We start from the raw sequence: 25,388 nt of genomic DNA, 5'->3' as shown, positions 1-25,388 counted from the left end.
ATTCTTCAAAATTTACCACAGTTTCAAAGTTCGAACTCCCCAGTTCCCGCTGAATTCTATTTCAAATATGGCATCAAAATTCACAATTATTTTCGCTGCATTCTGTGTATTTTATCTTTTAGTAAAAGTTGATAGTTCTTTCATAAAGCCAAATAATGTTCCTAGGGTTGGAAGGAGCAATGAAGCTGATGGACCCTTTGATCAAAGTATGATGGGATATGTAATTAAAACAATTCCGAGTAAAAATATTCCAAGAATGGGTAGAAGAAACTTTGATTCAGTAAGTCACATGTTTTTTATATTTCTTTTAATATACAACGACATTATTATATATAGCTTTTACCATATTTGTTACAGGGCAGTCGTTTTGATATTCCAAAATTGTATCAGCTCCCAGTAAATGATATGCAATATTACGGAGGTGAGTCTTTAATATTTTAATTTTCCATTGAAACTAAGGAGGTATATAAATATATGTAATATCGTCCAATGTTCAAAATGAAAGCGATGTAACGAAAAAAAATTATATACTATAATCCTTACTAATAGGTGTTAATATGAAAGTGTTCGTTTGTTTGTCCTTTATTCACGACGCAAGTTTATGGTAAGTAAAACACTGGCCCGGGAACGGGCCGCCGCCGAGGGGGTCGCGGACGTATATTAACCAGCTCCCTTCATAAAAGCGGCTCGTAGGAATACAGTGGGGTTTTAGTCGGTAAGAATCCGACATAATCCACGGCTCCTTTTCCCCGGGGGCCGTGGGTATCTATGTAAGATTTCCCCACTATAAAAAAAAAGTGAAACACCGCATCCCATGAAAATTGAATTTCTATTCTCATAAATTTTGACAATTATTAAGAGAAAATGATGAAGCATTTTTTTCACAGAGGAAAACAATTTGCAAGGCGAACAAGAGCAAGAACAACAATTTTATGGAAACAAGTGATGAAAAAATGTAAATATGGCTTGATCTGATGAGTTTGTGAACATCTAGTCTATAATTAATTCAACTTAGTTTAATAAATGTTGCATCAATATAAACATTTTATTTGAATCCTTGTATTAAAACGATTTCTACTTGGCTTGTATAATATAATGCTATATTAGCTTTTATTTAAACCTATACTAATATTATAAAGCTGAAGAGTTTGTTTGTTTTTTTCAATTCACTAATCTCAGGAACTGCTGGTCCGATTTGAAAAATTCTTTAAGTTTTAGATAGCCCATTCTAAGGGGAAGGCTATAGGCTATATATGTACCACGGGCGAAGCCGGGGCGGACCGCTAGTATCATATGAATATTTAAATTTCATATTAATTATTGGTTCACAGTAGTTGAGATATCTGTGATGAAGAGGACAGATACTTAAATGTGTAAATATGTAGTGAGCTTGCCGAATACTATAATCTTTTCAAGATAAATGTGCTACAACTGAAAAAAAATTACACAATATAAAAAAAAAATCACTTTTGTAAGTTGATGTAATTAAATATAACAGAAAACTACGTATAATGGAACTACCTGAACAGCTGTCACTGACAATTGACAGTGCTATACGGAAAATTAGAAAAGTATCCCGTCAGAATCGACAATTATATTCCGTCTCTGTTATACTTATACTGTGCCCTATTACTCTTTCCTTTTTCCACAAAATATTAGTGTATTCTGGTATAGACGTTTTGTTACTTGTATTTCTTCCACGAATATTGTGGAAGAACTTATTTATTAAAATTTGGCCAAAATTCCAAATTACCCGTGGAATTAATAGTACAAAATGACCATTACGAACGACGTCGTTCTACCTGAAGAGTCTGAATTGACTGTACAAGAAGTAAACCTATCTACACCAACATTAATAGCAGGGTCTTTCCATTTAGGAAAATATTGTGAACAAGTTAATAATGTGAGTATATATTTTATTTTATAACATTTTTCACTTTTAATAATCAATGTTTCTTAGATAACTTAATTTTTTCAAATTATAATGAAGTGATTGCATAATCGAATAGGTTATGTTTGTTGTTATGTTTTTAGAAGGCGATTTTAAATTGTATTTTTCGATTAATATTTTAAATGTCTATTATCTATATTGATATAACAATACAAACAAATAATAACAAACAATTGTTTGTGACCCATTGCTTTTGTCCTGGTTAAAAAAAACTTAATATTTTTTATGTATTATAATCAGAACAAGACTAGAATGGTATATTTGCCATTCGAAATGAGTAAAAGATGAAGCAAAATGCAAAAACCAATGAGTTATGTACCTAGTGTCCATTGGTTTATGTGAAAATTAAAAATATAATAATGGCATCATATTATGTGCATAGAATTAGAATCATAGGTATAATTCATAAAAAAATTACTGTAACAAATTCGAATGATGTGTTTAAAATGTGTAGAATAATAACTTAAATACTTCAACTTAAATAAAATGCAATTATAATCCCTATATATATAAAATGCGTGTCACAATGTTAGTATACATGAAATTTTGTGTGCAAATGGGGTAGGTCTGAGAATAGGCCTACATCTATTTTTCGTACCCCTAAATAATAAAAGTATGGCAGAGTAGCGTATGCCGGGTCACCTAATAATTGTTATAAAGAATAATTATGATATGTATTAGAACCTTCATTTTTGAAAAACATTTATTTTTAATTATAATGCTCAGTATTCCTTTTTAATTTTATTTAATAAAAGAGCCAGTAGTATGTTTAAAGGTTCTTCACCATTACAAAGTATATGTAATGTCATAGATCAATCATTTTCTGGGTTAAATCATGGAGCATGCAAATTACAAATTAAAAATTAATTTCCAGGAATACATGCTCTGCCGCTCTGAGGAGAAGGACCCCAGGAAGTGCATCAATGAGGGCAAAGCCGTCACCGCGTGCACGCTGGAGTTCTTCCGGAAGGTCAAGGGCTCGTGTCTTGCCGAGTTCAACCAGTACACGCACTGCATTGATAAGAGTTCGGGAGACATGAGTCTGGAGTTGTGAGTTGTTTATTTAATGTCTGGAATGTTGTTGGATATTTCACTACATAGCTTAAAATAGAGGCTTTCTATCATCAATGACATTGACACAAGATCTTTAATTCGCAATGGATTTTGATGGGTTTTTTTTTAATGTATAGGGTGATTCAAGAGGAAGGTTTATATGTATAATATAAATGTAATTTCATCCGTGCGTAGCCCGAGTGGTTTGCTAGTCATATAAAAAGTGTTATTTTCACTGTATTGTTCATATTTATAAATATTTTTTTATTTTTACAGCTGCCGCAAAACTCAAGGTGTGTTTGATAAATGCATGCTGGAGAAACTCAATCTGCCTCGCCCCTCGTTTGGTTACTTCACTGAGGCGAGGATCCATGACACCAAGAGGTATTTTATTTCTTACCATATTAAAGTGAAAAACTGAAAAAAAAACTAACTTAACTTTTCAAAACTAATGTCTTTGGTAATTGTCAAAGGCTGCTAAACATTCAAATATATATACATATTTTTTTAAACAAAACTTCCAATACATAACTGTATTTCGAAACGAAAATGTCTGTACTGATTCTAATTAATTTAAGCATTTGATCATATGCACATTTGAGGAGGATGTACTATTTTTTGCTGAAGTATAAAGTTTTTTTTAGAGAAAATAAATGTCTTTGCTTTTGGTAATGCATATATAATATCACTAGCTGCGCCCCGCAGTTTCACCCGCGTAAGTCCGTATCCCGTAGGAATATCGGGATAAAAATTGCCTATATGTTATTCCAGTTGTCCAGCGGTCTACGTACCAAATTTCATTGCAATCGTTTCAGTATTTTTGCGTGAAATAGCAACAAACACACACACATCCTTACAAACATTTGCGTGTATAATATTAGTAGGCTATGTAAGCGTCTTTTTTTTAAATCTAGTCGCTTGTATCAAATATCTTTTTTTTTTCCAAGACCGAAGCCCCTCGAGGAGCCAAAAGCCGTGTATCCAGACGCGACTCCAGGTTTGCCGGAAAACTACGAGAAAAAAAGCGCGCGATATGGCGGTCGTTTCTATTGGATGACAGATTAAATTGGGTTTTCCAAGTACATTTGTTTGGCATTGAATTTCGTGTTTTTTATTGCAATATGTATTTTGTAAATTAAATTTGGAATCAACGCGCATACAGCTATCCTTTTTTATATATTTTGTTTAGATGGTTGAAAATTCCCTTTTAATTGTTAAATTTCTATATTATTTTATCTGTGCGGAAAATGTCAAAAGTTATGTCATGCAAGTGTACTCTGGTGAGAACATATATAAATATTGTTTCGTTCTTATCACACATATGTAAGAACTAAATTGTTAGAATGGGACAAAGCGATAACGCTTATGCATACCCTCTATAGAAATTTCCTTCCTTTAAAGTAAGACATTAGGGCATTTTACTATTACATTCATAGTCAATTTTAAAATTATTGTTTTACGCTACTGCCTTATTGAGTTTTCTAATGTTTTACTTTAATCATGTTTCACTATAGATATTTAAAGTGTAGGTAATAAAATGTTGAAATTGAGTATGTTTTTTATTACCTGCGATATTATATTCATTGTTAAATCTAATATATAGACAAATTATGTTTTAAACATGTCTGAAATTTTAAATTTCGAAATTATAAGTAATCACTTTTTAAGTCATTCTTTGTGGATTTCATGATGATGTCATTACATAAAACGACACGTTTTTTTTAAATTAAGTGAGTAAAATTGTAAAGTATGTATAGTAGAATAAGGAGATAGTATATAAGTGTATAATCTATGAAGGAGATCCCTCTCGGTGTACTCTTAGAGTAACAACGTTAAAAGGGTGGCGCCACTGAAATTGGAGGGTAAGTTTGGTAGAACGCGCCGGTATTTATTATAATGCGATGCGATGACAAGAAAAAAATTGCTACTTAAAAAAACAAACTTGTAAAAATTCTAGAAGCGTATTATTTCCTCAGAATTACTAAGTTGATTTCAAAATATGCCCTAAAAATATCTTGAATGATTAAGGAAATGGTCATAGAATTCGAATAACTAGAATAAAGTACATTCACTTATATACGACTCATTTTTTTAAAAAGCATAACCATAGGTACATAGTTACAAATTTCTAGACTAAGACTTGGCTTAAAGAACTCGTAATCAAGCCACTCTTCATCTTCAAGAAAAATTGTACAAACATCAGTTGTCACTCGTCAATTATTGTCAACTGTCAAGAGGTGTGCAAACTGCAAAGTGTGTCCATAAATATAAATAAAAACGCAATTAAAAACTTCATTTGTGCGAGAATAATATATTTTGATATATATTTTAATTGATTTCCAGTTTAAACTTTCAACACTGTTCTGTTTTTGGGCAGTCCCTTGCATGGAGTTGGGATATTTATATAATTTTCAGTGATTGTACCATAGATTACAATACATATGGATTCTAAAATGTTCACAAGAAGGTCTCACAATGGAAATCAACGGCCCTCTTCTATATCGTTAATGGCTCGAAGCGATTATGGTAACTTCTTTACCAAGTCGGGTACGGAAGATGAAAAATGTAAAGAAACAGAAACCACTAGTCCCGCCACGCAACCTGATGATGATGTAGTGTCAAGAGATAGTCTCTATCAAGAGGGGTAAGTATAACAAGACTATTGTACGCCACAGGGCCGATCACAGTAGGACTTTATATAATGTAATACCTTCCTTATAACCTGTGAATCACAATAAATCATTTCGAATTTATATTTGAATTTGAATTGGGCCAGCTCGCACCGGGGAAGTAACACACCCTCACTGAAGATTGGTGTGAAATAGTAGCGTGCTACTATGTTTCGTTCCTTGACTGGGGGTCCTTATCCTCTTCCTTACCCTTCCCAGTCCTTTTCTTTATCTCTCATCAATCCATTCTAAATGCCTTTCCAATTTGAAGTCGGCAATCCATTTCTGGAAGCGTTATGTCTGTAATGATACTTACTTCTCTCCAAATGTTCATGGGCGGTGGTAGCGCTTACCATCAGGCAACCCACAAGCTCCATAGCCAACGATGACTAAAAAAATCTATGTGCGATGATTACATGCTCCTTTGCTTGCTTTGCCATAGAATAAAAAATTAATAAAAGTAAACAATCATACTAACTTTCTGCATCAAAACAATGTTGTACTGTGACTGTTATATACAACACTTTTACAATTATTAACATCTTTTACTTTAAATATATCAGTTATCTGATTACAATATACAATACCTTGTTATTACTTTTATGTATATGAACTAACTAATCAACTAGTTCTCATTAAAGTCCAGTTTTATGCAAACTAGTTGATTCAAAAGCACTAAGCTACAACTAGTTCTAACTAGGGAAAATGCATCCTATCGGAAAACAGGTTTTAATTGTTACATACAACCACACCAGTTAATATTATTTGTATATAACCATACTCTCAAATCTTGTTCAAGGTTGCGATTAACTATCTAAATTCTTATATATCTGTTCAGCATTTCAAGAAAAAATATGAGATTCTCTTTTTTTTTTTTTATTTTTTTTTTATCTTATAGCGGACAGCTGAGCTGGTGGTTCGCCTGATGTAAAGCGATCACCACCGCCCATAAACATTCGCAAAGGTAGTACCTCTGTGAATGCGCTGCCCGCTTTTATGGGGTAAGGGAAAAGGAAAGGATTAATGACTGGAAAGAAGGAATGGACTAGGACGGGTGAGGAAAAGGAAACGGGCCTCCGGCTCCCCCACTCACCGTACGAAACACAGTGGCATGCCACTATTTCACGCCGGTTTTCTGTGGGGGTGTGGTACTTCCCCAGTGCGAGCTGGCCCAATTCGTGCCGAAGCGTGCTCGACTCCCACAATATCTTATTTTAATTACTATAAAAATTGCCCCAATTTAAAAATCATCTCATTGTTCAAGCAGTGAAGTTGTTGCCATATGCTGTATGTTTTTTAATTAGTGCTAAACTGATAAATTTTTTTTGATAAATTTTTTGAAAGAATAGAAAAAATTCGATCACGGGGCGGGATTCGAACCCGTGTTTCTTGCCTAACCGTAGCAACGCCTAGCCTCTCGGCCACCCGTGATCCCGCCACAGTAATCGAATTTCTTCTACTCTTTCAGTTTCATGTGCCTAAGGGGCCATGTACCCCACGCCATCTATTGAGATGATTAAACTATAAACTAGTGCTAAACTGTTCATGTTTTTTTATTTCAGGAAAACAGCAAATGATTGTCAAAATGGGAATGAAAACCAGAACCAAATAGAAAAGCAGTTAAATAATGCATTACAGAAACCAGTGGATATGGGACCGGGACATAGGTACATTTTAATAGTATTCACTAGCGGTCCGGCCCGGCTTCGTCCGTGGTACATATATAGTCTATAACCTTCCTCAATAAATGCGCTATCTGAGACTGAAAGAATTTTTCACATCAGACCAGTGGTTCCTGCGATTGATGTGTTCAAACAAACAAAATCCTCATCGTATTTTCTTGTGTTTGGTTTCACGCGAGTATTATACATTTAGAAATTAAAAACTTTTCAACGTCGTTTCAACTTTGAAACGTCGGGTTAATAATATAATGAATAAATCGCGTTTAAAATCCGTTGAAAAGTTTTTAATTTCTAAAAAAATCCTCATCTTTATAATATTAGTATAGATATATGATAAATTTTTTAAATTCCACTCTATAATATAACTGCTTGTTAATACAATCGTGACTCATTTTAAAAGACTTAGATGTTGTTAGGCATTTTATGGTGATAAATAAATGATAGTCTGAACTAGAAATATGAAGCGGAAGAGTTTATTTGTTTGGATGCATTAATCTCAGGATTTACTTGAACATTTACAAAATTTCTTTCACCATTGCACATGTATGTGATCCCTTAGCTCTATAGGCTATATTTGTACCATGAGCGAAGTCGATGGAAGTAAGACGTCATATTTTAAGAGACCATTTTTTCCAGCATGCTACAACGCATGGGCTGGACAGGCGGTGGCCTCGGCAGAACTGGCGACGGTATCGTCGAACCAATAGCACCGAACGCATCATATGTAAGTGGGCAGACTAGGAATTACGGCACTGGTAACCTGAGCGGCTCCGCAAAACGTAGATTTAGACAAATGGTCCAAGCCAACATCCCCCCGGAGAAAGCTATACATTTGTGTCGAAAATCTTTGAGGGAGTTGCAGGAAGAAATAAAGAAAATCGATCAAGAGAACACCGGGGAAAATAGCTCCAGAGTACCGCAATATGGGCTTCAAAATGGCCCGTATAATCCTAATTCTTGGGAAAATTGGGGCCTCCAAGAATATGGCCCCCATCTCTCGTTACAGATTCTGCAAAATATACAAAATAGTTATACAAATCCACTTAAACCAGACACAATAAATATCGCTGATAGATCTATATCTCAAAGGAGAGAGGAACCGGTCAAGCGTCCGATACAAGTGGGCATTTACAACTATAGGATGATGAACGAAGTGCAAAGAAACACGCTGCATCGCGCTTTGAATCAGGCAATTGTTAAGCTCGGCGCGAAGGGCGTTGGTCCAAGGTTTCTGAGCCTCGATCACAAGCCGGGTTGGGTGCAAGTGGTCTGCGAAGACGAACTAAGTAGGGACTGGCTTTTTGACGAAGTGCCCAAGTTGCAGCCGTGGCCCGATGCTATACTCCACGTGCGCAATGAGAAAGTCCTCGAAGAGTGCGTGGTTGTATATATACCGCAGTACGAAGCACAATCTATAGACGAAGCTATAAAACTACTGGCGGTACAAAACGAGGGTTTAAATACGGAATCGTGGCACGTAATAAAATCAAGGACTATCGGAAATGGTCTAGCAGTCGCATTCTCTATAGATGCCAGATCGCTTGAAACGTTGAAGAAAAACAATCTCAAAGCTGTGCTTGGGTTTAAGACGATTCAATTCAAAGTCAGCGATAATGTCGATCCGTTCTCGATATCGTTGGAAAGCTGTTTCGATGTGGATGGAGCGCATGAATCTTCAGGCGGTCATAATGTTGGGGCTAGTCGTTCTTTCGAACCAGAGATGCAAATGTATGAAAGAAGGCCTGCATTACGAGAACAAACCGAGCCCCATATGCCCTTAGAGCACGATGAAAGTAGACCTTTTCGGGGTCCTGTTGCATCCCTAGAACACGAAACTAGGCCATATTACCAGGATTCACCCCTCGATCGTGATCGTCCTGAACCCTATTCCACAGGTTTTTTCCAAGCCCCTGTGTACGATGAAACATATTCTCGTGATTATTTTGAACCCCGACACTCGCTTGAACGTTACTCTCGTGGCTATGAAAGCTCAGAGCGTTATTACCCTGACGCCTTCCATCGGGATTCTTATGATAGTCCAGATTGCGATCGGAATGACATTTATTCTAGAAGATTCCATGAAATACCAGTATGGGATCATATACAGCCCTTTACAGATTCTGATATAACCCGCGAAGGATTTAGAGACCGAAGTCTATCTCCTGGAAATTATTATGATAATTATGATTATAATTACGGTCGACGGCCCTTTTCTCATCCCAATAGAAGCATATTTCGTAAAAAACAAAGCTTTCGAGGTCGATCGAGGTCGTCTAGAAATCATTATGAGGATGCACCTCGTTCGGGAACATTAAAGCGGCGCGAACAGCGCAAACGGACCGGGCTGTCTGGCCGGGGATCGTTCAGAAACAAAAAATAGTTAGGTTATAGGAGTTCTATATTTTCGATAATGTGTGATGATTGATTGTCTTTATGTTTGTTGCGAGTAAATCGCTAAATGAATAAATGATGAAAACTTATATTCGGTTGTTCATTTCCGTCAAACCAAAACATTCCCGTGTGGTCTAGCTATCTTTCCTATTTCATTTCACCTCGAGCTTTCTATTTTTGTAGATTGAATTTTTCCCCATGTCTTGAAAGTTTTTTTTTTGGAAGAGTGAAAACTCTTACTTCACCTTAATATTCTTTCAATCTACCCGGTCCATAAAACAACTGAAAAATGAAAACTTGTTTTATTTTATCGGTAATGATGCGAAAACCCGCTTTATTACGGCGAAAGACAAACAGAGATACTTTCTCATTTATGATATTAGTAAGGGTTTATTTATTCTTCCATGATATGAATAAGTATAAAAAATTACTCGCACATGTAAACTTCAGTGAAAAAGGAAGTCCCCGAGACAAAAGGGCGTTTGTGGCCTGGAAATTCTATCCGAAGCGTGTGTCCCGTGTGTAGTCGGAATAAATTACGACTGAAAATAAGACTGGTAAACTTGATTCATCTAACTTACCGTTGCTGTAAAAGAAACCAAACTATCACTAGGAGATATATTTCAATGTTATATGTTTGATTTAAAAAGAGACTTTTCCTTATATAATGTATAGCATTCCAAAATTAAAATATAGAGGATTCAGATGCTAAATGAGAAAATAGCACAGATACCCAAAACAGCAAGGATGACAAAACTTAAATCTTAACTAAACTAAATTAAAAATCATTTGCGGCGTTTTTTATCACAGGCTTAAGGGTTCTTCAAATGTCCATGGGCGATAGTAGCGCTTACCAGGCGACCCACCAGCTCTATTGTCAACTGTGACATATAAAAACTGACCATATCCATATTATTTTCCAAATTTTTATGTGAATTAAAAACATGGTAAAGAAATTTTCTCCCAATGTGACAGTTGTCATGACCCAAAAGAAGGCACTAATGCATGAAGAATCAGAATCTGATCAAATTTGCCCACTGGTCTGCATCGAAGAGGTCTTTACATCAATTGAATTCGAATAAAGGTTAACTTTGTTACAGTGTTCTAAACTATATGGATATGTAGATATAGGTATTGTCTCTATCAATGACCATATGTTTATCTTCATATGGCAATTGTGTCCCTATCCTGGGAATAAAATTAATTAATTTCTACAAAAAAGGTCCCCGACGTCCCTGCGGAAGAAAGACCACTCGAAATTTTATAACGTTTCCTAATTTAAAGTATTACCGAATCCAGTCCATGGATTAAACGGGTAACAATATAAAAAATGATTCAATCGACTAAAAAACGGTTGCCTCGTAGAAATGGCTTTTAGCCATAAGGCCGCCCTTTGCATACCAGTTTAATTTTTTTTTAGTTTAATTTTTTTTTTATATATTTTGTAAGTGTGTGCAATAAAGAATAAATAAATAAATAAATAAACTTCCTCTGTTTTAGAAACTCCATTGATAATTAAGGTGAATACTTACTTACTAAAAAGAAAATTGTAGGAATTGACATCTATTTATTTTCAGGCGACGAAAACGAAGGGACTCGGCCAAACAAATGTGCCGAAAGTTAAGCAGAGACACGCGCCGAAAAAGAAATCGAAAGAAACGTTCAAAACAAACGTTTTGCTCAGTTTACTGGATTTCGTGAAGAATGACGCAAAAATAGAATTAGAGTTCGACAAGAGATTGACCCAGAAAGAGCGGAAAATAATTCATAATTTAGTAGAGGAAGTGATGGATTGTGATCACCTTGTCTCTATAAATTATGATAGCAATGTGCAATTGGATATCGTGAGAGAAATCATCACTTTCAATGATTATGTTTTACACACGGAGAGTAAGGGCGAATTTCCTGAAAGGTAATTTACAACATTACATTTTTATTAATATTTACTATTTTAATATTTAAACTTCCTTTTTTTTACGTACGCCTTCAATATATTATACAAGAGTTATTCAGTGATGACATTTTCGCTGAGAGCTATTTTTTTAAGTATAAGTAGATAAGTATTAAATCGTAGAAGAACGTATTAAAAATTTAACATTTCTTTTTTCATTTATCTAGAAAACTCGTTATTTATAAAGAAGCCCCAGAAAATATGTATCTCGTAACACCAGATGATTTGAGAGATACAGACGATGACAGCAAAATTTACCGAGAACAGACCTCAAAGGACCAAAACCATACACAAGAATCAACAAACACAATAATAAATATAGCAAATAATTCCACAACAGATGAGAATGCGAGTGAAAATGCAATTGGAAATGAGATAGAACCAAAAGGAACACAAGACAAAGATACATCTAATGACAAACAGATGGAGCATCCAAATGGTGCTTGCAACAAAAGTGCAACAGAAAGCGACATTTTAAACACGATAATAGATTTCTTCACAGATTTTGCAAGTGAAGATGTTTTTACCGAATTGAGGTTTTTGGGGACATTCGATAAAACGGAATATGGCGCGCTCGTGGATTTTTTTAAACTCTTTGGAAGCAATGAACAATCCGAAGTGGGAGACAAGATGGCAGACATTCTGAATGATGAGAAGTATGAATACAATTTACAAGATAACTTCAATGGCTCCACTGTGTGAGTTTTTTTGTTAGTCTATCTATACTTATTATTTATTTTTACTCTGACCTTTTCCTGTCCTTTACTTTTATTTCTCTCCGTACTCTGGTTCTTTGGAGGGAATTCGTAATTTATCCAAAGTAATTAAGCACAAATCAATAAATAAATATGCTATTCTTAAGACATCTACAGGTTTGTTTCCTTGTTATAATTTAAAAGAAAATAACTGCTCAATCAATTTTCAACTATATTTTAGCTTAAGTAAGCTCCTTCCTTCATTATCGACTAAACTAAAGCCATTTTCGTGTCAACTCGGACAAAGACGGGGCACCTGGCCTGTATTTAAAGTTTAAATATCAGCTTAAATTTTGAACTTCACGCGAAGTCGAGTCATTTAGTATCAGAAATAATTTTATCTGTTCTTTTAATTATAAAAATAGATTTTTTTTGCAGGATATACAAGCTGATAAAAGACGGAAGAAGATTGTTATAAAGCATCAACTACTTGATTTTCCTTGTATCTACATTATTAAAAAATTTAATTTAATTATAAGTGTCTTTCAATTTAACGTTTAATTACATCCTTTTTGAATTTTTCTGTAAAGAGTTTTTTGTCCGGAAAATGTATAAAGGATATTTATTGTAATATAGCGCTAATTTGGAATAATCCATATATTATCAAGGAAGACTATAAGAATGTCGTGTGTCATAAATTTAATGTACTAAGATCAAATGAATTTACAGTTTTTCATACGACGATTTCCTAAAAAATACTCATACCGTTCTTATATTTTACTAGACGGTCGTCCCGGCTCCGCCCGGAAATCAAGATTTCTGTTATATCCTCAGGGAGCATATAATCGGGATAAAAAGTATCCAATCACCCAAGTCAAATTTCATCAAAATCCGTTAAGTAGTTTCAGTGTGATTGACGGATAAACATCCAACAAACAAACTTTCACATGTATAATATTAGTGCGACAGTGTGGTTAAAGATAACTGCTGCTACCACAAACTGATCAATGTGTATCAAAAAAAGACCTGACTCTTGCAATAACTACACTATGGCAAAATTCTGATTCATAAGTGAGATGGGATTTTTTTTATTTTAATTTAGGTTACAATTATTAAGGTACAAGTAGCAATACAATCTAGTCATGGTATTGTCACATTTTGTCCTTTGCAATAATGTAATCCTACTAATATTATAAATGCGAAAGTTTGTAAGGATGTGTGTGTTTGTTGCTCTTTCACACAAAAACTACTGAACCGATTGCAATGAAATTTGGTACGTAGATAACTGAACAACTGGAATAACATATAGGCAACTTTTTATCCCGATATTCCTACGGGATACGGACTTGGTGGACTACTACGGACGCTGGTGAAACCGCGGGGCGCAATTAGTTACTCAAAATACCTGTAAATGTGGGGTCTACACAAAAAAACGAACACATTTTTTCTCACCATTTAATGAAATACCGTATATACATTTAAATTTCCATTACAATCACTGAATTTCGTTTACAAAACGGGATGTTACTGATTAAAATAATACATCATGGAGTGAACTGTCTTTTAATTAACTATAAATAAACAAAAGCAGTCTCTATTTTATCACTTAAATAGGATATGGCAACACTACGAAACTAAACTATACCTATAGTCCGCGTCAATAGTGGAGCGAATCAAAACGTTCTCTCTCGCTCATACATTTGCGATCATTCGCATGCTATCTCGCTCGTACTTGTAATCACAAATGATTCTATCCTTTATTGGCGCGGATTCTACTTACAGCACTCCCCAATCGGTTTATTGAATTAGTTAGACTTTTCAAATTGCGACGAAAAATCGATTACAATATTATCTCATACCGCTAAAAAACATAACATATCTAAAATGTGCTTAGTTTTAATGGTGTAATGATATTTGATTAAAAATAATCTGTTTATTGCTATATTTTATGACACTTCTAAAATACGAAAATTCACAAACGTCTAACTAATTCAACAGACTGTACACATACGTTACTCTAAAATTACGATTATAGTAAAAAAGAGTTACAACCCATATCTCCTGTCTCTACTCGGATATGTCCGCTCAATGACTTGATACTGGTGTTCTATTATTACCCTTTATAATTACCCTAATGCTATGGTGCGTCCTCACAGAGCCGATACAAAACAAACATTCTATTTTTTGTTGCTTTGGCTCCGTGTTGACGAACCAGTATGAGAATTAACATAAAGCATAATAATTAAGAAAATTGTATAGAAATGAAGAACAAATTGCTCCATTGGCTTCATTTAACATTTACGATTACGACTTTTTTATTTAAACTTAACAGCCTCATAAATCATACATAAAGAACTATTGTGTTCGGCGGCTCTGTGTGGGTATACCATAAACGAAATTAAAAACACACTAAAGTATGTATGAAATCATTTAATTTTGCTATCAGTGTATTGCTGTCGGAAAATTGACTTCCAATTGATTATACTTTACGTAAGAGTATTATATAAATTGGTTATATTATTTCATATCATATTAAATGTCTGTACCAATAAAATAAAAAATTGGCGGTCGGTGCTCTCGCTCGCACCTACGCTACAAGCCACGGCTATCTCGCTCGCACTTATCATTCTATTCACTATTGACACCGGCTATAGTCTAAGCATATTTCATTTTCACAATATTTAAGTGTAATAGATGTTAACAATTATTTATATTTGAATATTATTTATATACTTCTATAAATTTTTACGATAAAATATCGCTATTATGAAGTTTCACAGTTTCTAGAAGCTGTCGAATTGTTGAATTTAGAAAATAAACATATATTTTGAACAAATATTGTTACAGGTTATGTTATTATATATATTATAAATATACAATCTTTCTTCAATACTTTTAAATACAACATGGCATTATATAAACCTACCTTATGAACTTCACAAGAATAAAAACGCTGAAATCTTTGTAAAGACTTTTTTATCACCAAAACATTTTTTATTGACTAATAGGATAATAAACAAAATAATTATTTGAAATGTCAATTTAACATCGGGTAACCCTGACGACTTTACTTACGCTGGGTTCTATCAGAGAGTCACGGTACCCTATCCCTGTCTCAACTCGCATGCTCAGAAAAAACTACTATGGAACAATCCGACAGTTAATTGCGTCAGTAGAGCTTCTGCGGTCTTTCTCTTTATAAATGGAAAACGTTTCTGTATATTTGCCGATTATTTATAAAATACGCATAATTTTATAAGTTAAAATTAATATCTGAGTGTTTGTCGAAAATATTTTTTAAATTTATAGTTACTGTACCCTTGTGTAATAGATAACTCGCGAACCATTGATAAGTTTATATACATAGATAAAATGTATGTGAAATCCCGTGTCCTCCCGTGGGGTATGGGGCAGATGATATACATCTGTTTCACTGATCGATTTTCTTTATGGACGAGTAGGTGATCAGCCTTCTGTGTCCTGTGCCAGATAGAGACATAGTGGGGACTGACAAAAAAGGACTCCAGGGACACCAAATAGGCGGAAACACAGACAAAGTTTAGAAATAATTTATTTTTAAGGCGGCACTCTATAAACTTCATAAACCAACATTTTACCGTTTGATCATAATAAAATTAACTTTAAATGATTAAATAATCCATTGATTAATTATGTAAATATGTTTTGGACTATAAATAATATGAAGTAAATATAATTGTATTTCTTAAAATAAAACATAAGGCATAAATGATTAATTAAAATACCTTCTAATATACAAAGAAAAATATTGCAAATCTGAATAACATCATTTTATTTAAGAGAGCATGTATAACGTACATCCGTCTCTTTTTAACACAACCGTTATCGCATACGACTATCTCTTTCACACCTTCAGTCAGTATTTACATGGTATCTCTAGGATTGTCAAAACACGGAAAATATTTCTATACAATTAAAAAATATGAGAAATTTTTTACGAATTTTTTATGATTTTCAAAAAAACGAAGTCCTAAAAATATAGGTACCTCGGTAATTTTTTATTGGGATATTTTTGAAATCAAAATAAATAAACCTCTTTTTTTTTTCTAAAAAATGGAAAGTTTCTCCAAATTTGTTGAGTTATTTGCGAAGAATGGAATTAAATTATTAAAAAAAAATTATTCAAAAGTTGAGTTACGACTCCCCCTCCCTCCCCCCAACCAAAAAGAGGGGCTAAGTTAGTCTTCGTTTAGATGTCTGTCTGTCTGTTGTGGTATTAAGCAGCTCACTAACGAACTTATTTTCAGGTTTCTCCATTTGAAAGCCAGTTTCCTTAAGGACGGTCAACGGTCAAAGATGGCGGCCACAAAATGTCGGATTAAATATATTTTTTTTAAAGGACTTGACTAGTGAAATCCTATATGAAAAAATGACATTTCAAATCCAAGATGGCCGACAACAATTGACTTAACATTGAAACGTGTTAGTTACTGAGTATTATTTATGGCACTGAGTTAGTGTTATTCAGTTTATTTAGTTTTTCTTCTAAAACGTATAGGCATGTTGAAACCTATTTCTCTTAAAAAGGTGAGAATAAAACTAAGTATTTTTAGGGGTCGAATTAGTTCTTTATGATTTTTATCAATGTTTTCAACCGACTCCATAAATAGGAGGTTATAAATTCGACTGTATGGTTTTAGGTTACCTAAGAACTTTCGACTAGTTGAACCGATTTTGATGATTTTTTTAGTATAAATTTGGTCTATTTCTTTCAATTTGATGGCGGTTTATATTATTCTGTTAAAAATATTTTAGACTGATAACCCAAAATGTTTGTCAGTCTGTACGTGCGTTGCTTTGCATTAACGTTGTCATTGAAATTTATTGCCTGTGCAGAATGAAAATTTATTTATATATATCTTTTATAACTGCTCAGTTTTATTGGAAAAATTAAATTTAGGCCCCAAGGTTTTATTTATATTATTAAAAAATAAATTCATTTTAGACTCATAAATGATTTTTTTGTAGTTCATTTTTATGACAAAAAATAATGTGTCTTTCCATACACAGAATTTTGTTTAGAGAGATCAAAGGAAGAGTAAATAATCGTGTTTTTTTTTATTTTAACCTAATTTATAACTAAAGATATAATATTATGATATGCAAAATAATTCACGAGAATTGACGTATAAAAATTTCGATTTAAAATAATGGAAAAAAAATTCAAAATTTTTTCCAATTCTCATATATCGACTTAGGCTATCTAACTACATTAATGATTTACGTATAAATGATTAGTGAGCGTTCATTCCATTAAAAATTGTCCATCCATTTCACATGTCATGTCTAGTTACAAACACACAGCTACAGAATCAGCCTTGCTTATATTTATTAAAGAGGATACGTATTAATTTTTAACCGACTTCAAAAAAGGGAAGCTCTCCGTTCACTTCATAGAATGTAACTATTTGTTTATGTTTTACAAAAAACAAAAAAAACTACAAAAAATTTCTTCAGTTCGTGGAATTCGTAAAAAAAAAATGGCTGCCATTTTATATAAAAAAATTGCACAAAAAAATCATCTTTTTTTCATTTACAAAAAGGGCAACACTGCGTTCGAAACAAAATAGCTGCCTTTAAACGATTCGATGTCCCGATGGCAGAAGGGGATAATTTCACGTTTCGAAAATTTCAAATACTCCAAAATAGTGCAGCTCCCTGTAAACAATGTTAATAGTTATTATTAAACAGCTTATACACGCGTAAAGCGAGCATAATAGCTTGTGAAAGAAATCGTATTGAATGTGGGAGTCGAGCACGCTTCGGCACGAATTGGGCCAGCTCGCACCGGGGAAGTACCACACCCGCACAGAGGACCGGCGTGAAAAAGCATCCTGCTGTGTTTCATTTGTAGAGTGGAGAGGGGGCCGGAGGCCCGTTTTCTTTCTTATTCACCCTTCGTTTCTGTCGTCAATTCTTTTCTTATCCTTTCTCCTTAAAACGGGCTGTTCATTATCTGGACGTAATGCGCAGAGTATAAAACAGTTTCGTGGTAATGTGTGTATGTGAGCGTGCGTGCGTTGCGCGTGTGTAGTGCGAGGGTGCGGGGGGTGGGGGGTGTACGTACGGGTGGGGGGGGGCGGCTAGGCGCGCGCGGCGAGCGCGGCGGCGGCGGCGGCGGCGGCGAGCGCGGCGCTGGCGGGCGGCGGGGCGGCGGGCGCGCCGCGCGCCGCGGTGCCGCACATGTACGCGCCCGCCAGCACCAGCCCCAGCGCCGTGCACCTGCGCCCCACGCACAAACAATATATATATTTTAAAGTGAAACTTGTATTACATCGTTTCAAAATTTTGTTGGTCTGTGTATCGCATGTCTGTGGAGTAGGGATAAAGTGAAAGGCGCTCGTCAGAGCAGCCGAGGCCAATATGGCGGCGTCTATAATTCCATCAGTTAAATATCAAAAGTATGAAAAAAAAGTTTCACTTGTACCGTGATTTCACGAAACCACACAATCCTTTTCTTTTCCTCTATTTCTTTTCTTAGTTGCCTTATATTTGCTCAACCACTTTAATTATTTCGCTTTACTTAAGACCGTGCCTGGTCGCTACAAGAGATCTCTACCTACTCTACCTAGTAAATAAAAAAAAATCATTTAAACCCTATCGTCACCTTTTTTTATACCACTTTCGGCAAAGAAACCGGTCGTCGCGAAAGACCAGGTCCTGGTCCAGGTCCAGGGGGTTGAAAAATATAGGGTGTGAAATTATTTTTCGTCAGTAATAAAAGGCCCGTATCGTCACCTGGTCTTTCGCGACCGTCGCCACCGGTGACGATACGGGCCTTTTATTACTGACGAAAAATAATTTCACACCCTATATTTTTCAACCCCCCTGACGCACAGACACATGAAATTCAACTACTTTATATTCAGTTGCCTCCTCTCCTCACAGATAACAAAAATCTACCGTGAATACGAAACTTAAACGAGATTTTCGCATGTACCGTGACGCATGCCTTAACTTTTTATAAGACGCAACAATTTAAGTGACTTCAACATATTATGTCGACACTCAAAATTCGACCACATTCCATTCACAATAGAGTGCATTTTAACAAATCATTAATAATGAAATTAAAATACATAATTTTAATGTAAACTTAGTTCACTAACCTCAAGTTAGCCGGGTACGCATCGACGACCTTTATGCTTATTGTGAAGAAAATCACCGTCACTATGAGCCTATACGCCGCCTCGACCACGTATAGCGCCGTCTCTATCTGCGCGAAGTATATAGACGGAGAGAGCAATAACAGAGCGCTACAGAGGACAACTGGGAACAAAATAAAAAAATCAAATCCCAATCAATTTCAAACTATATTAACAGTTAGTTCGCTGTTCGTTGATGGATCGGCTCGAAGGAACACAATACAAAACTTTTAAAAAAAGTATTGGTTCAGTGGTGAGAATCTCGCACTTCAAAATCGATATGTCGGGGTTCGAGACCGGGCGAGTGTGCAGGAAATAAATTGATTTTTTCAATTTATCTGCGCAGGTGGATAACACCACTGCTTAAAAACGGTAAAGGAAAACATCGTGAGGAAACCGGCATGTCTAAGAATCAACAATTCGACGACATGTGGTATCTGCCAACCTGCACTTGGCCAGCTTGGTGGATTATGGCCTGAACCCTCATAGCCTGTGTCCCAGCAGTGGGAATATATAAAGGCTGATGATGAAATATTTGACAATTAAATTTTCCTTTCAATCTAATTGGCTTGAAGAATATTTAAAGCTTGAATTTGAATTCAAATTTGAAATGAAATCAAATCAACACTCACCTAATGGCCTCGCCCATAGCGGCGTGGCTGTCAGCGGAGCCGCCAACAAGGCTGCGTGTGCGCCGAACGTCTGTTAAATAATAATTATTACTGTTTTAATATAAAATTTATTCACCATTCATGACAATATAGAAAGTTTTATATTTTATTGATCTATTTCAAATGTGTTTTTTGTTTTCTTTACACAACATAGAAACATACCAATCTAGATATATATTAACACATTCTTTAACGTCAGGGCTTCTACTGGGATCTATGGCGTGATTTGTGTTTCGAAATAGTGGGGTGGTCGACAGCGATAAAGGCGATATGGCAATATAGGTTTTTTCTGCGTTGAAACATATTTTTCACACTACGTTGCGCGATGCGTAGCAATGTGACTCCGCAAACACACACAGCCACTACCAATTAGGGTTGCCCATATTTTGTACAAGAAATAAGTTTTAGAATTATTTATTTTATGTGTTTTTTTTCTAGAACAGTAAAGTCCGCTGAAATTTCACCGTATATATGCACATATATATTAAAAACTGTTGTTGTTGCCCGCCCCCGCCCCCGCCCCCGCCCCCGCCCCCGGCGCACCTGCTCGTGCAGCGCGGCGCGCAGCGAGCCGGCGAGGTCGGCGCGCGAGGCGCAGCCGCCGCGCACGCCGCGCACCGAGCTGCCCACCAGCACGCACGCCGCGTCCAGCTCGCGACCCACCTCCATGTCCGTGTCTATCATCCTGCCGGACCGGTCACGTGTGAGCGGCTGGACCAGCGGTCCATAGTAGGGGGATGCCGATAAGGGATTTTGGGATGCACTCGAGCGCGTCAGATTAATATAAGGGCCTTATCTATTACTCAGTACCTCCAGAAAGCATAGGCAGTCAACATTGGACGGTGTGCTCACAGCAAATATCGATAATTCCCTAAGGTTACACTCAATTCGTTACATTACTGACATTTAGACTTCTTAGGTTGTAATTAACCCCTGATATCTTAATCTGACGCGTTTGAATCATATTTAAAAAAAAATCTTTCTTCATAGCCACGAAATGACCATCAAAAAATCGTAAGTTAAATGTATATTACAAACTTAAATGGACAATATTATGGGATTGACTTTTACGTGCTATCGTCCAATCTGCGAATTCCAATAGGTTTTCCAACACGTTCGACTAGATCCGCATTTACCATATTGGCTTCCCCTACTACAAAAATCGTTAAAAAATGTTCGAGCGACGGATGAGACGTTCCATCAAATTGAGACCTTATTCAGTTGCAGTAACGTGCATAGTTCACTGTAAACGCTCATTGGAAAACTGGGCCTAATAAATAATAGGCGTGTAGGCAGAGTTTTGCTTCGGACAATTTTCGTATATGGTAAGTCTGGTTGTTTATTATACGACAGTGTGTCATCAGTGGTGAATAATATCTTTCTTTAAACGATTCGAAAGCGCTTCTGAACAGTCTAATCGAATAAATGTTGGACCCCAAATGAGAACCCTGGGGAACTCCTGCTGGAATCTATTTTTTATCTAGAATGCCCGCAAATTTTAACAAATTGAATCTAATTTGGAGTTACGATTACATTACTCATGCGCGCCTTTCCTTAGTGACCCATAGAATGGGTTCCTTTCAAAGTTCTGTCTTACTAACATCGTAGTCTAGTAAATCAAATGCCTAACTAAAATCTTAAGACACAGAACAACTTCATGATCTTAATAGCCAACAACAATCGCACTGATCAATTTTATTGTTCCACTAGCAGTCCGCCCGGCTTCGCCCGTGGTACATATATAGCCTATAGCCTTCCTCAATAAATGGGCTATCTAACACTGAAAGAATTTTTCAAATCGGACCAGTAGTTCCTGAGATTAGTGCGTTCAAACAAACAAACAAACAAACACTTCAGCTTTATAATATTAGTACAGATTAAGACAAAGAAAGGTAAATAACATTTATTTCAATGGATAAAAGAAAATAGTTAGATATTTACATTTCAAATTCAAGATGAACATTTTTTTTAACTAGCGAATCGTTCTTTCTCAAATGGCGCACCCGACGGACGCTTGATGTTTGTTTGATGATAATATTATAAGACCTGATGATAAAGTTTGTATGTAACACAATATAAAAGCTACTCACGTGGTGTTCACGAACAGGGACCCCTTGAAGCTCGTGTACGAGGTTTTAATGTTCGAAAACGCCACGTTCACGAACGAGCAATTGAAGAAGCCGACGTGCGACATCAGCATGTCCCTGAACGTGACGTTCCTGAACGTGACGTCCGTGAAGTCGATGTTCTCCAGTGTCGCGTTGTAGTGCTCGTTCTCGTATGTGACGTTGACGACCGTCCGCTTTGACAGCGCGAACGCTTCGTTCTCCATTTCTTGTACCGTCGCCGGCACGTAGGCGGATAGGTAGAACTGGAAATAGCGTATTTTACATAGAAAAATTATTATTAATAATAAAATTAAGAATTGTGAAGGATTTTACGTATCCGGCTCGAAGGACCAAATCGTTTTGTAAATAGATGCAATATTTTTTTATTTATATCATGTTAACGATATTAAAAATTAATTCTATTTGGACAAATTGAGTTCGAAGGACCAAATCATCATCATCATCAGCCCATATATGTTCCCACTGCTGGGACACAGGCCTCCTATGAAGGTTTAGACCAAAATCCACCACGCTGGCCAAGTGCGGGTTGGCAGATGTCACATTTCGTCGAACTTTTTTGATTCTTGGACATGCCGGTTTCCTCACGATGTTTTTCTTCACCGTTTAAGCAGTGGTGATGTTATCCACATGTGCAGATAAATTGAAAAATCAATTTATTTCCTGCACGCTCCAGTCTCGAACCTCGACTTATCGATTTTGAAGTCCGAGGTTCTCACCACTGAGCCACCACTGCTTTTAAGTTTAGAAGGACCAAATATTCGTTAGTTAAATAATGTAACTTAAGTTGACACGAGCAAATCTTTATAATTAATTTGAATGTACTGATGTTGTTTATATAGAATCAGTTTATTTAGATTATTTTAATTGTGCTACGTTTAGTATGTATGCATATAAGAGTGGATGAAAAAATCTAAAAAGTGTTGAATACTTCATAAAATAAAAAAATTGTTACAAACAACTCACCGATATAGCCATAGAAAACATCAATGTCCCACCAAGGGACAGCGTGGTACTCCTATACGTACTTGAGAATAGTTGAAAAAATGTCTGCCAAAACTGTAACAACAACAACAACAGTTTTTTATACTAACCACGCGTCCCGGCTGCGCTTGGGTACAGCCCGGGAAAAATTTAATAAAAATATAAACTACCCGCAGCAAGCAACATGCATTGCTACTTAGTATTGAGCACAAAACAACTTTCAAACCAAATTATTATTATTTATTTTTTTTTGATTCATGTATACTTTTACTCGTTTGTAGGAAAAAAAAAGACAATAAATTATCGTGTATTTTCTATTAATCATTTCAATTAAGATTCAAATTAAAAAGGGAATTTTAACAAATCATTTTATTTATATTTAGAACTAGGAACCAGAATATACAAAAAAAAAAAAACAACAAATGTATTTATTTATTTATTTATTTATTTACACTTTGTTGTGCTGGCATACACAACGCATCCTTAAAATAAATGTCTTAAAACATGTATCCCACTTCTGAACACCAAGCTGGCACATTAAATGAAATTATCGCATCTATTCTCTTCGCAATAAGTATCATTTTGCCATAACACAAAAATATATAAAAAAATAGCTAGTTTCTCACCATTTTAACGCTATGCCTAACATGGTGTAGCGCCGGTGGCCTCCTTTTCCCCGGTAGAGACAGTTCCCCGAGCCGGTATTCAGAGTCACTCGTCAAATTGGACTTCCCACACAAACGCACCTGGTTACCGCTGTGTATGCTCTGAAATAAAACATTAATTTTGTATGTGGTAGTCGAGCACGCTTCAGCACGAATTGGGCCAGCTTGCACCTTGCTTGGGAAGAACCACACTCCGAACAACAGAAGACCGGCGTGAAGTGGCATACTGCTGTGTATCTTTCGGTGAGTGGGGGAGCCGGAGGCTTATTTCCTCTTCCTTACCCTTCCCATCCAGGTCGGTCGGAGGTCCACACCAGTGGACCACCACTACTTTGCGGCATTAGCATTAATTGCGACATTTAAATACGTACGGCTGTTTTTGAAGCGAAAGCATTATAAACGTACATTCATCGACTTTTATATTTATTAATCCTACTAATTAATCCTTTTAATATTATAAATGCAAAAGATTGTAAGGATGTGTGTGTGTGTTTGTTGCTCTTTCATTCAAAAACTACTATATCGATTGCAGTGAAATTTGGTGGGTAGACAGCTGGACAACTGGAATAACATATAGGCAACTTTTTATCCCGATATTCCTACGTGATACGGACTTACGCGGGTGCAACCGCGGGTCACAGCTAGTGTCACAGCTATCCATCCATTCAAATTTTCGCGTCACAGAATTTTGATTCATCCACATGGGTTCATTATCCATTTGCATTCATCCATACACACAAACCCTCGCAACAACACTCAACATATGGTGAATGTATACACAATCCGCACACCTGATACACCATCATGGCGTCCACCTCGCGACCGACATCCAGCAGGTATCTCGGGGACTCCTGCGTCCATATGAGACTGATGAGCGACGCGAGCAAGGGCAGCATGCACAGGAGGAGGTATCTGAAATTAGATTAGCACAGGTATGAATATAGTCACTTATTTTCAGTTATATTTAGCACTGAAATCCTTTTTGAATGAGACATTTTTAAGAAATAGAAATAAAGAGGCTAGACGTTTTAATTTTTAGTTTTATAGCATTGAATATTTCTCAGGCTAGACGTTGCTACGGTTTGGCAAAAGGATGCATGCGGGCATTTTTTTTTATTTTCTTTAAAAATTTCACATTTATACAGTACTAGCTGCGCCCCGCGGTTTCAACCGCTTAAGCCCGTATCCCGTAGGAATATCGGGATAAAAAGTTGCCTATATGTTATTCCAGTTGTCCAACTGTCTACGTACCAAATTTCATTGCAATCGGTCCAGTAGTTTTTGCGTAAAAGAGCAACAAACGCACACGCATCCTTACAAACTTTTGCATTTATAATATTAGTAGGAGTAGGATTTCAATGATATA

At 35.9% G+C, this 25,388-nt stretch overlaps 3 protein-coding genes across 4 annotated transcripts in view; 2 read left to right on the top strand and 1 right to left on the bottom strand.

Moving 5' to 3' along the window:
• The first annotated feature begins 1,662 nt into the window (after window positions 1-1,662).
• Window positions 1,663-4,554, top strand: LOC119836505 (NADH dehydrogenase [ubiquinone] 1 alpha subcomplex subunit 8). The gene is made up of 4 exons (XM_038361865.1): window positions 1,663-1,903; window positions 2,826-3,001; window positions 3,281-3,388; window positions 3,952-4,554. The coding sequence occupies exons 1-4, from the start codon at window positions 1,775-1,777 to the stop codon at window positions 4,067-4,069; spliced, it is 531 nt and encodes a 176-aa protein (XP_038217793.1). The 5' UTR covers window positions 1,663-1,774; the 3' UTR covers window positions 4,070-4,554.
• Window positions 4,555-5,225: 671 nt separating this feature from the next.
• On the top strand, window positions 5,226-12,927 carry LOC119836446. 2 transcript variants are annotated; one of them, XM_038361774.1, is made up of 6 exons: window positions 5,226-5,648; window positions 7,236-7,340; window positions 7,992-8,079; window positions 11,324-11,658; window positions 11,865-12,395; window positions 12,831-12,927. In XM_038361774.1, the coding sequence occupies exons 1-6, from the start codon at window positions 5,446-5,448 to the stop codon at window positions 12,868-12,870; spliced, it is 1,302 nt and encodes a 433-aa protein (XP_038217702.1). In that variant the 5' UTR covers window positions 5,226-5,445; the 3' UTR covers window positions 12,871-12,927. The 2 variants fall into 2 exon arrangements, with proteins under 2 accessions (XP_038217702.1, XP_038217701.1); XM_038361773.1 differs by lacking the exons at window positions 11,324-11,658; window positions 11,865-12,395; window positions 12,831-12,927 and having other exon boundaries at window positions 7,992-9,835.
• A 5,587-nt stretch (window positions 12,928-18,514) lies between these two features.
• Window positions 18,515-25,388, bottom strand: part of LOC119836336 (synaptic vesicle glycoprotein 2C-like) — a 12,609-nt gene continuing 5,735 nt past the window's right edge. Inside the window, exons 7-14 of the mRNA XM_038361638.1 lie at window positions 24,814-24,934; window positions 23,984-24,124; window positions 23,340-23,432; window positions 22,338-22,618; window positions 20,791-20,932; window positions 20,209-20,278; window positions 19,541-19,700; window positions 18,515-18,653 (exon numbers count right to left, since the gene is read on the bottom strand). Of these exons, the coding sequence (XP_038217566.1) occupies window positions 18,515-18,653; window positions 19,541-19,700; window positions 20,209-20,278; window positions 20,791-20,932; window positions 22,338-22,618; window positions 23,340-23,432; window positions 23,984-24,124; window positions 24,814-24,934 (1,147 nt within the window). The remainder of the gene's footprint in view (window positions 18,654-19,540; window positions 19,701-20,208; window positions 20,279-20,790; window positions 20,933-22,337; window positions 22,619-23,339; window positions 23,433-23,983; window positions 24,125-24,813; window positions 24,935-25,388) is intronic.

The sequence above is a fragment of the Zerene cesonia genome, chromosome 24 (assembly GCF_012273895.1).
Source record: "Zerene cesonia ecotype Mississippi chromosome 24, Zerene_cesonia_1.1, whole genome shotgun sequence".
Taxonomy (NCBI): Eukaryota; Metazoa; Arthropoda; class Insecta; order Lepidoptera; family Pieridae; genus Zerene; species Zerene cesonia.
The sequence above is the reverse complement of the archived record's forward strand: the minus strand, read 5'-3'. Positions and strand labels throughout refer to the sequence as shown.

Coding starts and splice junctions, on each gene's coding strand:
- LOC119836446 (XM_038361773.1), top strand. CDS start 5,446: ATGGATTCTAAAATGTTCACAAGAAGGTCTCACAATGGAAATCAACGG. Junction 5,649..7,235: donor GATAGTCTCTATCAAGAGGG/GTAAGTATAACA, acceptor TTTTTATTTCAG/GAAAACAGCAAATGATTGTC. Junction 7,341..7,991: donor GATATGGGACCGGGACATAG/GTACATTTTAAT, acceptor CATTTTTTCCAG/CATGCTACAACGCATGGGCT.
- LOC119836505 (XM_038361865.1), top strand. CDS start 1,775: ATGACCATTACGAACGACGTCGTTCTACCTGAAGAGTCTGAATTGACT. Junction 1,904..2,825: donor ATTGTGAACAAGTTAATAAT/GTGAGTATATAT, acceptor ATTAATTTCCAG/GAATACATGCTCTGCCGCTC. Junction 3,002..3,280: donor GGAGACATGAGTCTGGAGTT/GTGAGTTGTTTA, acceptor TTATTTTTACAG/CTGCCGCAAAACTCAAGGTG.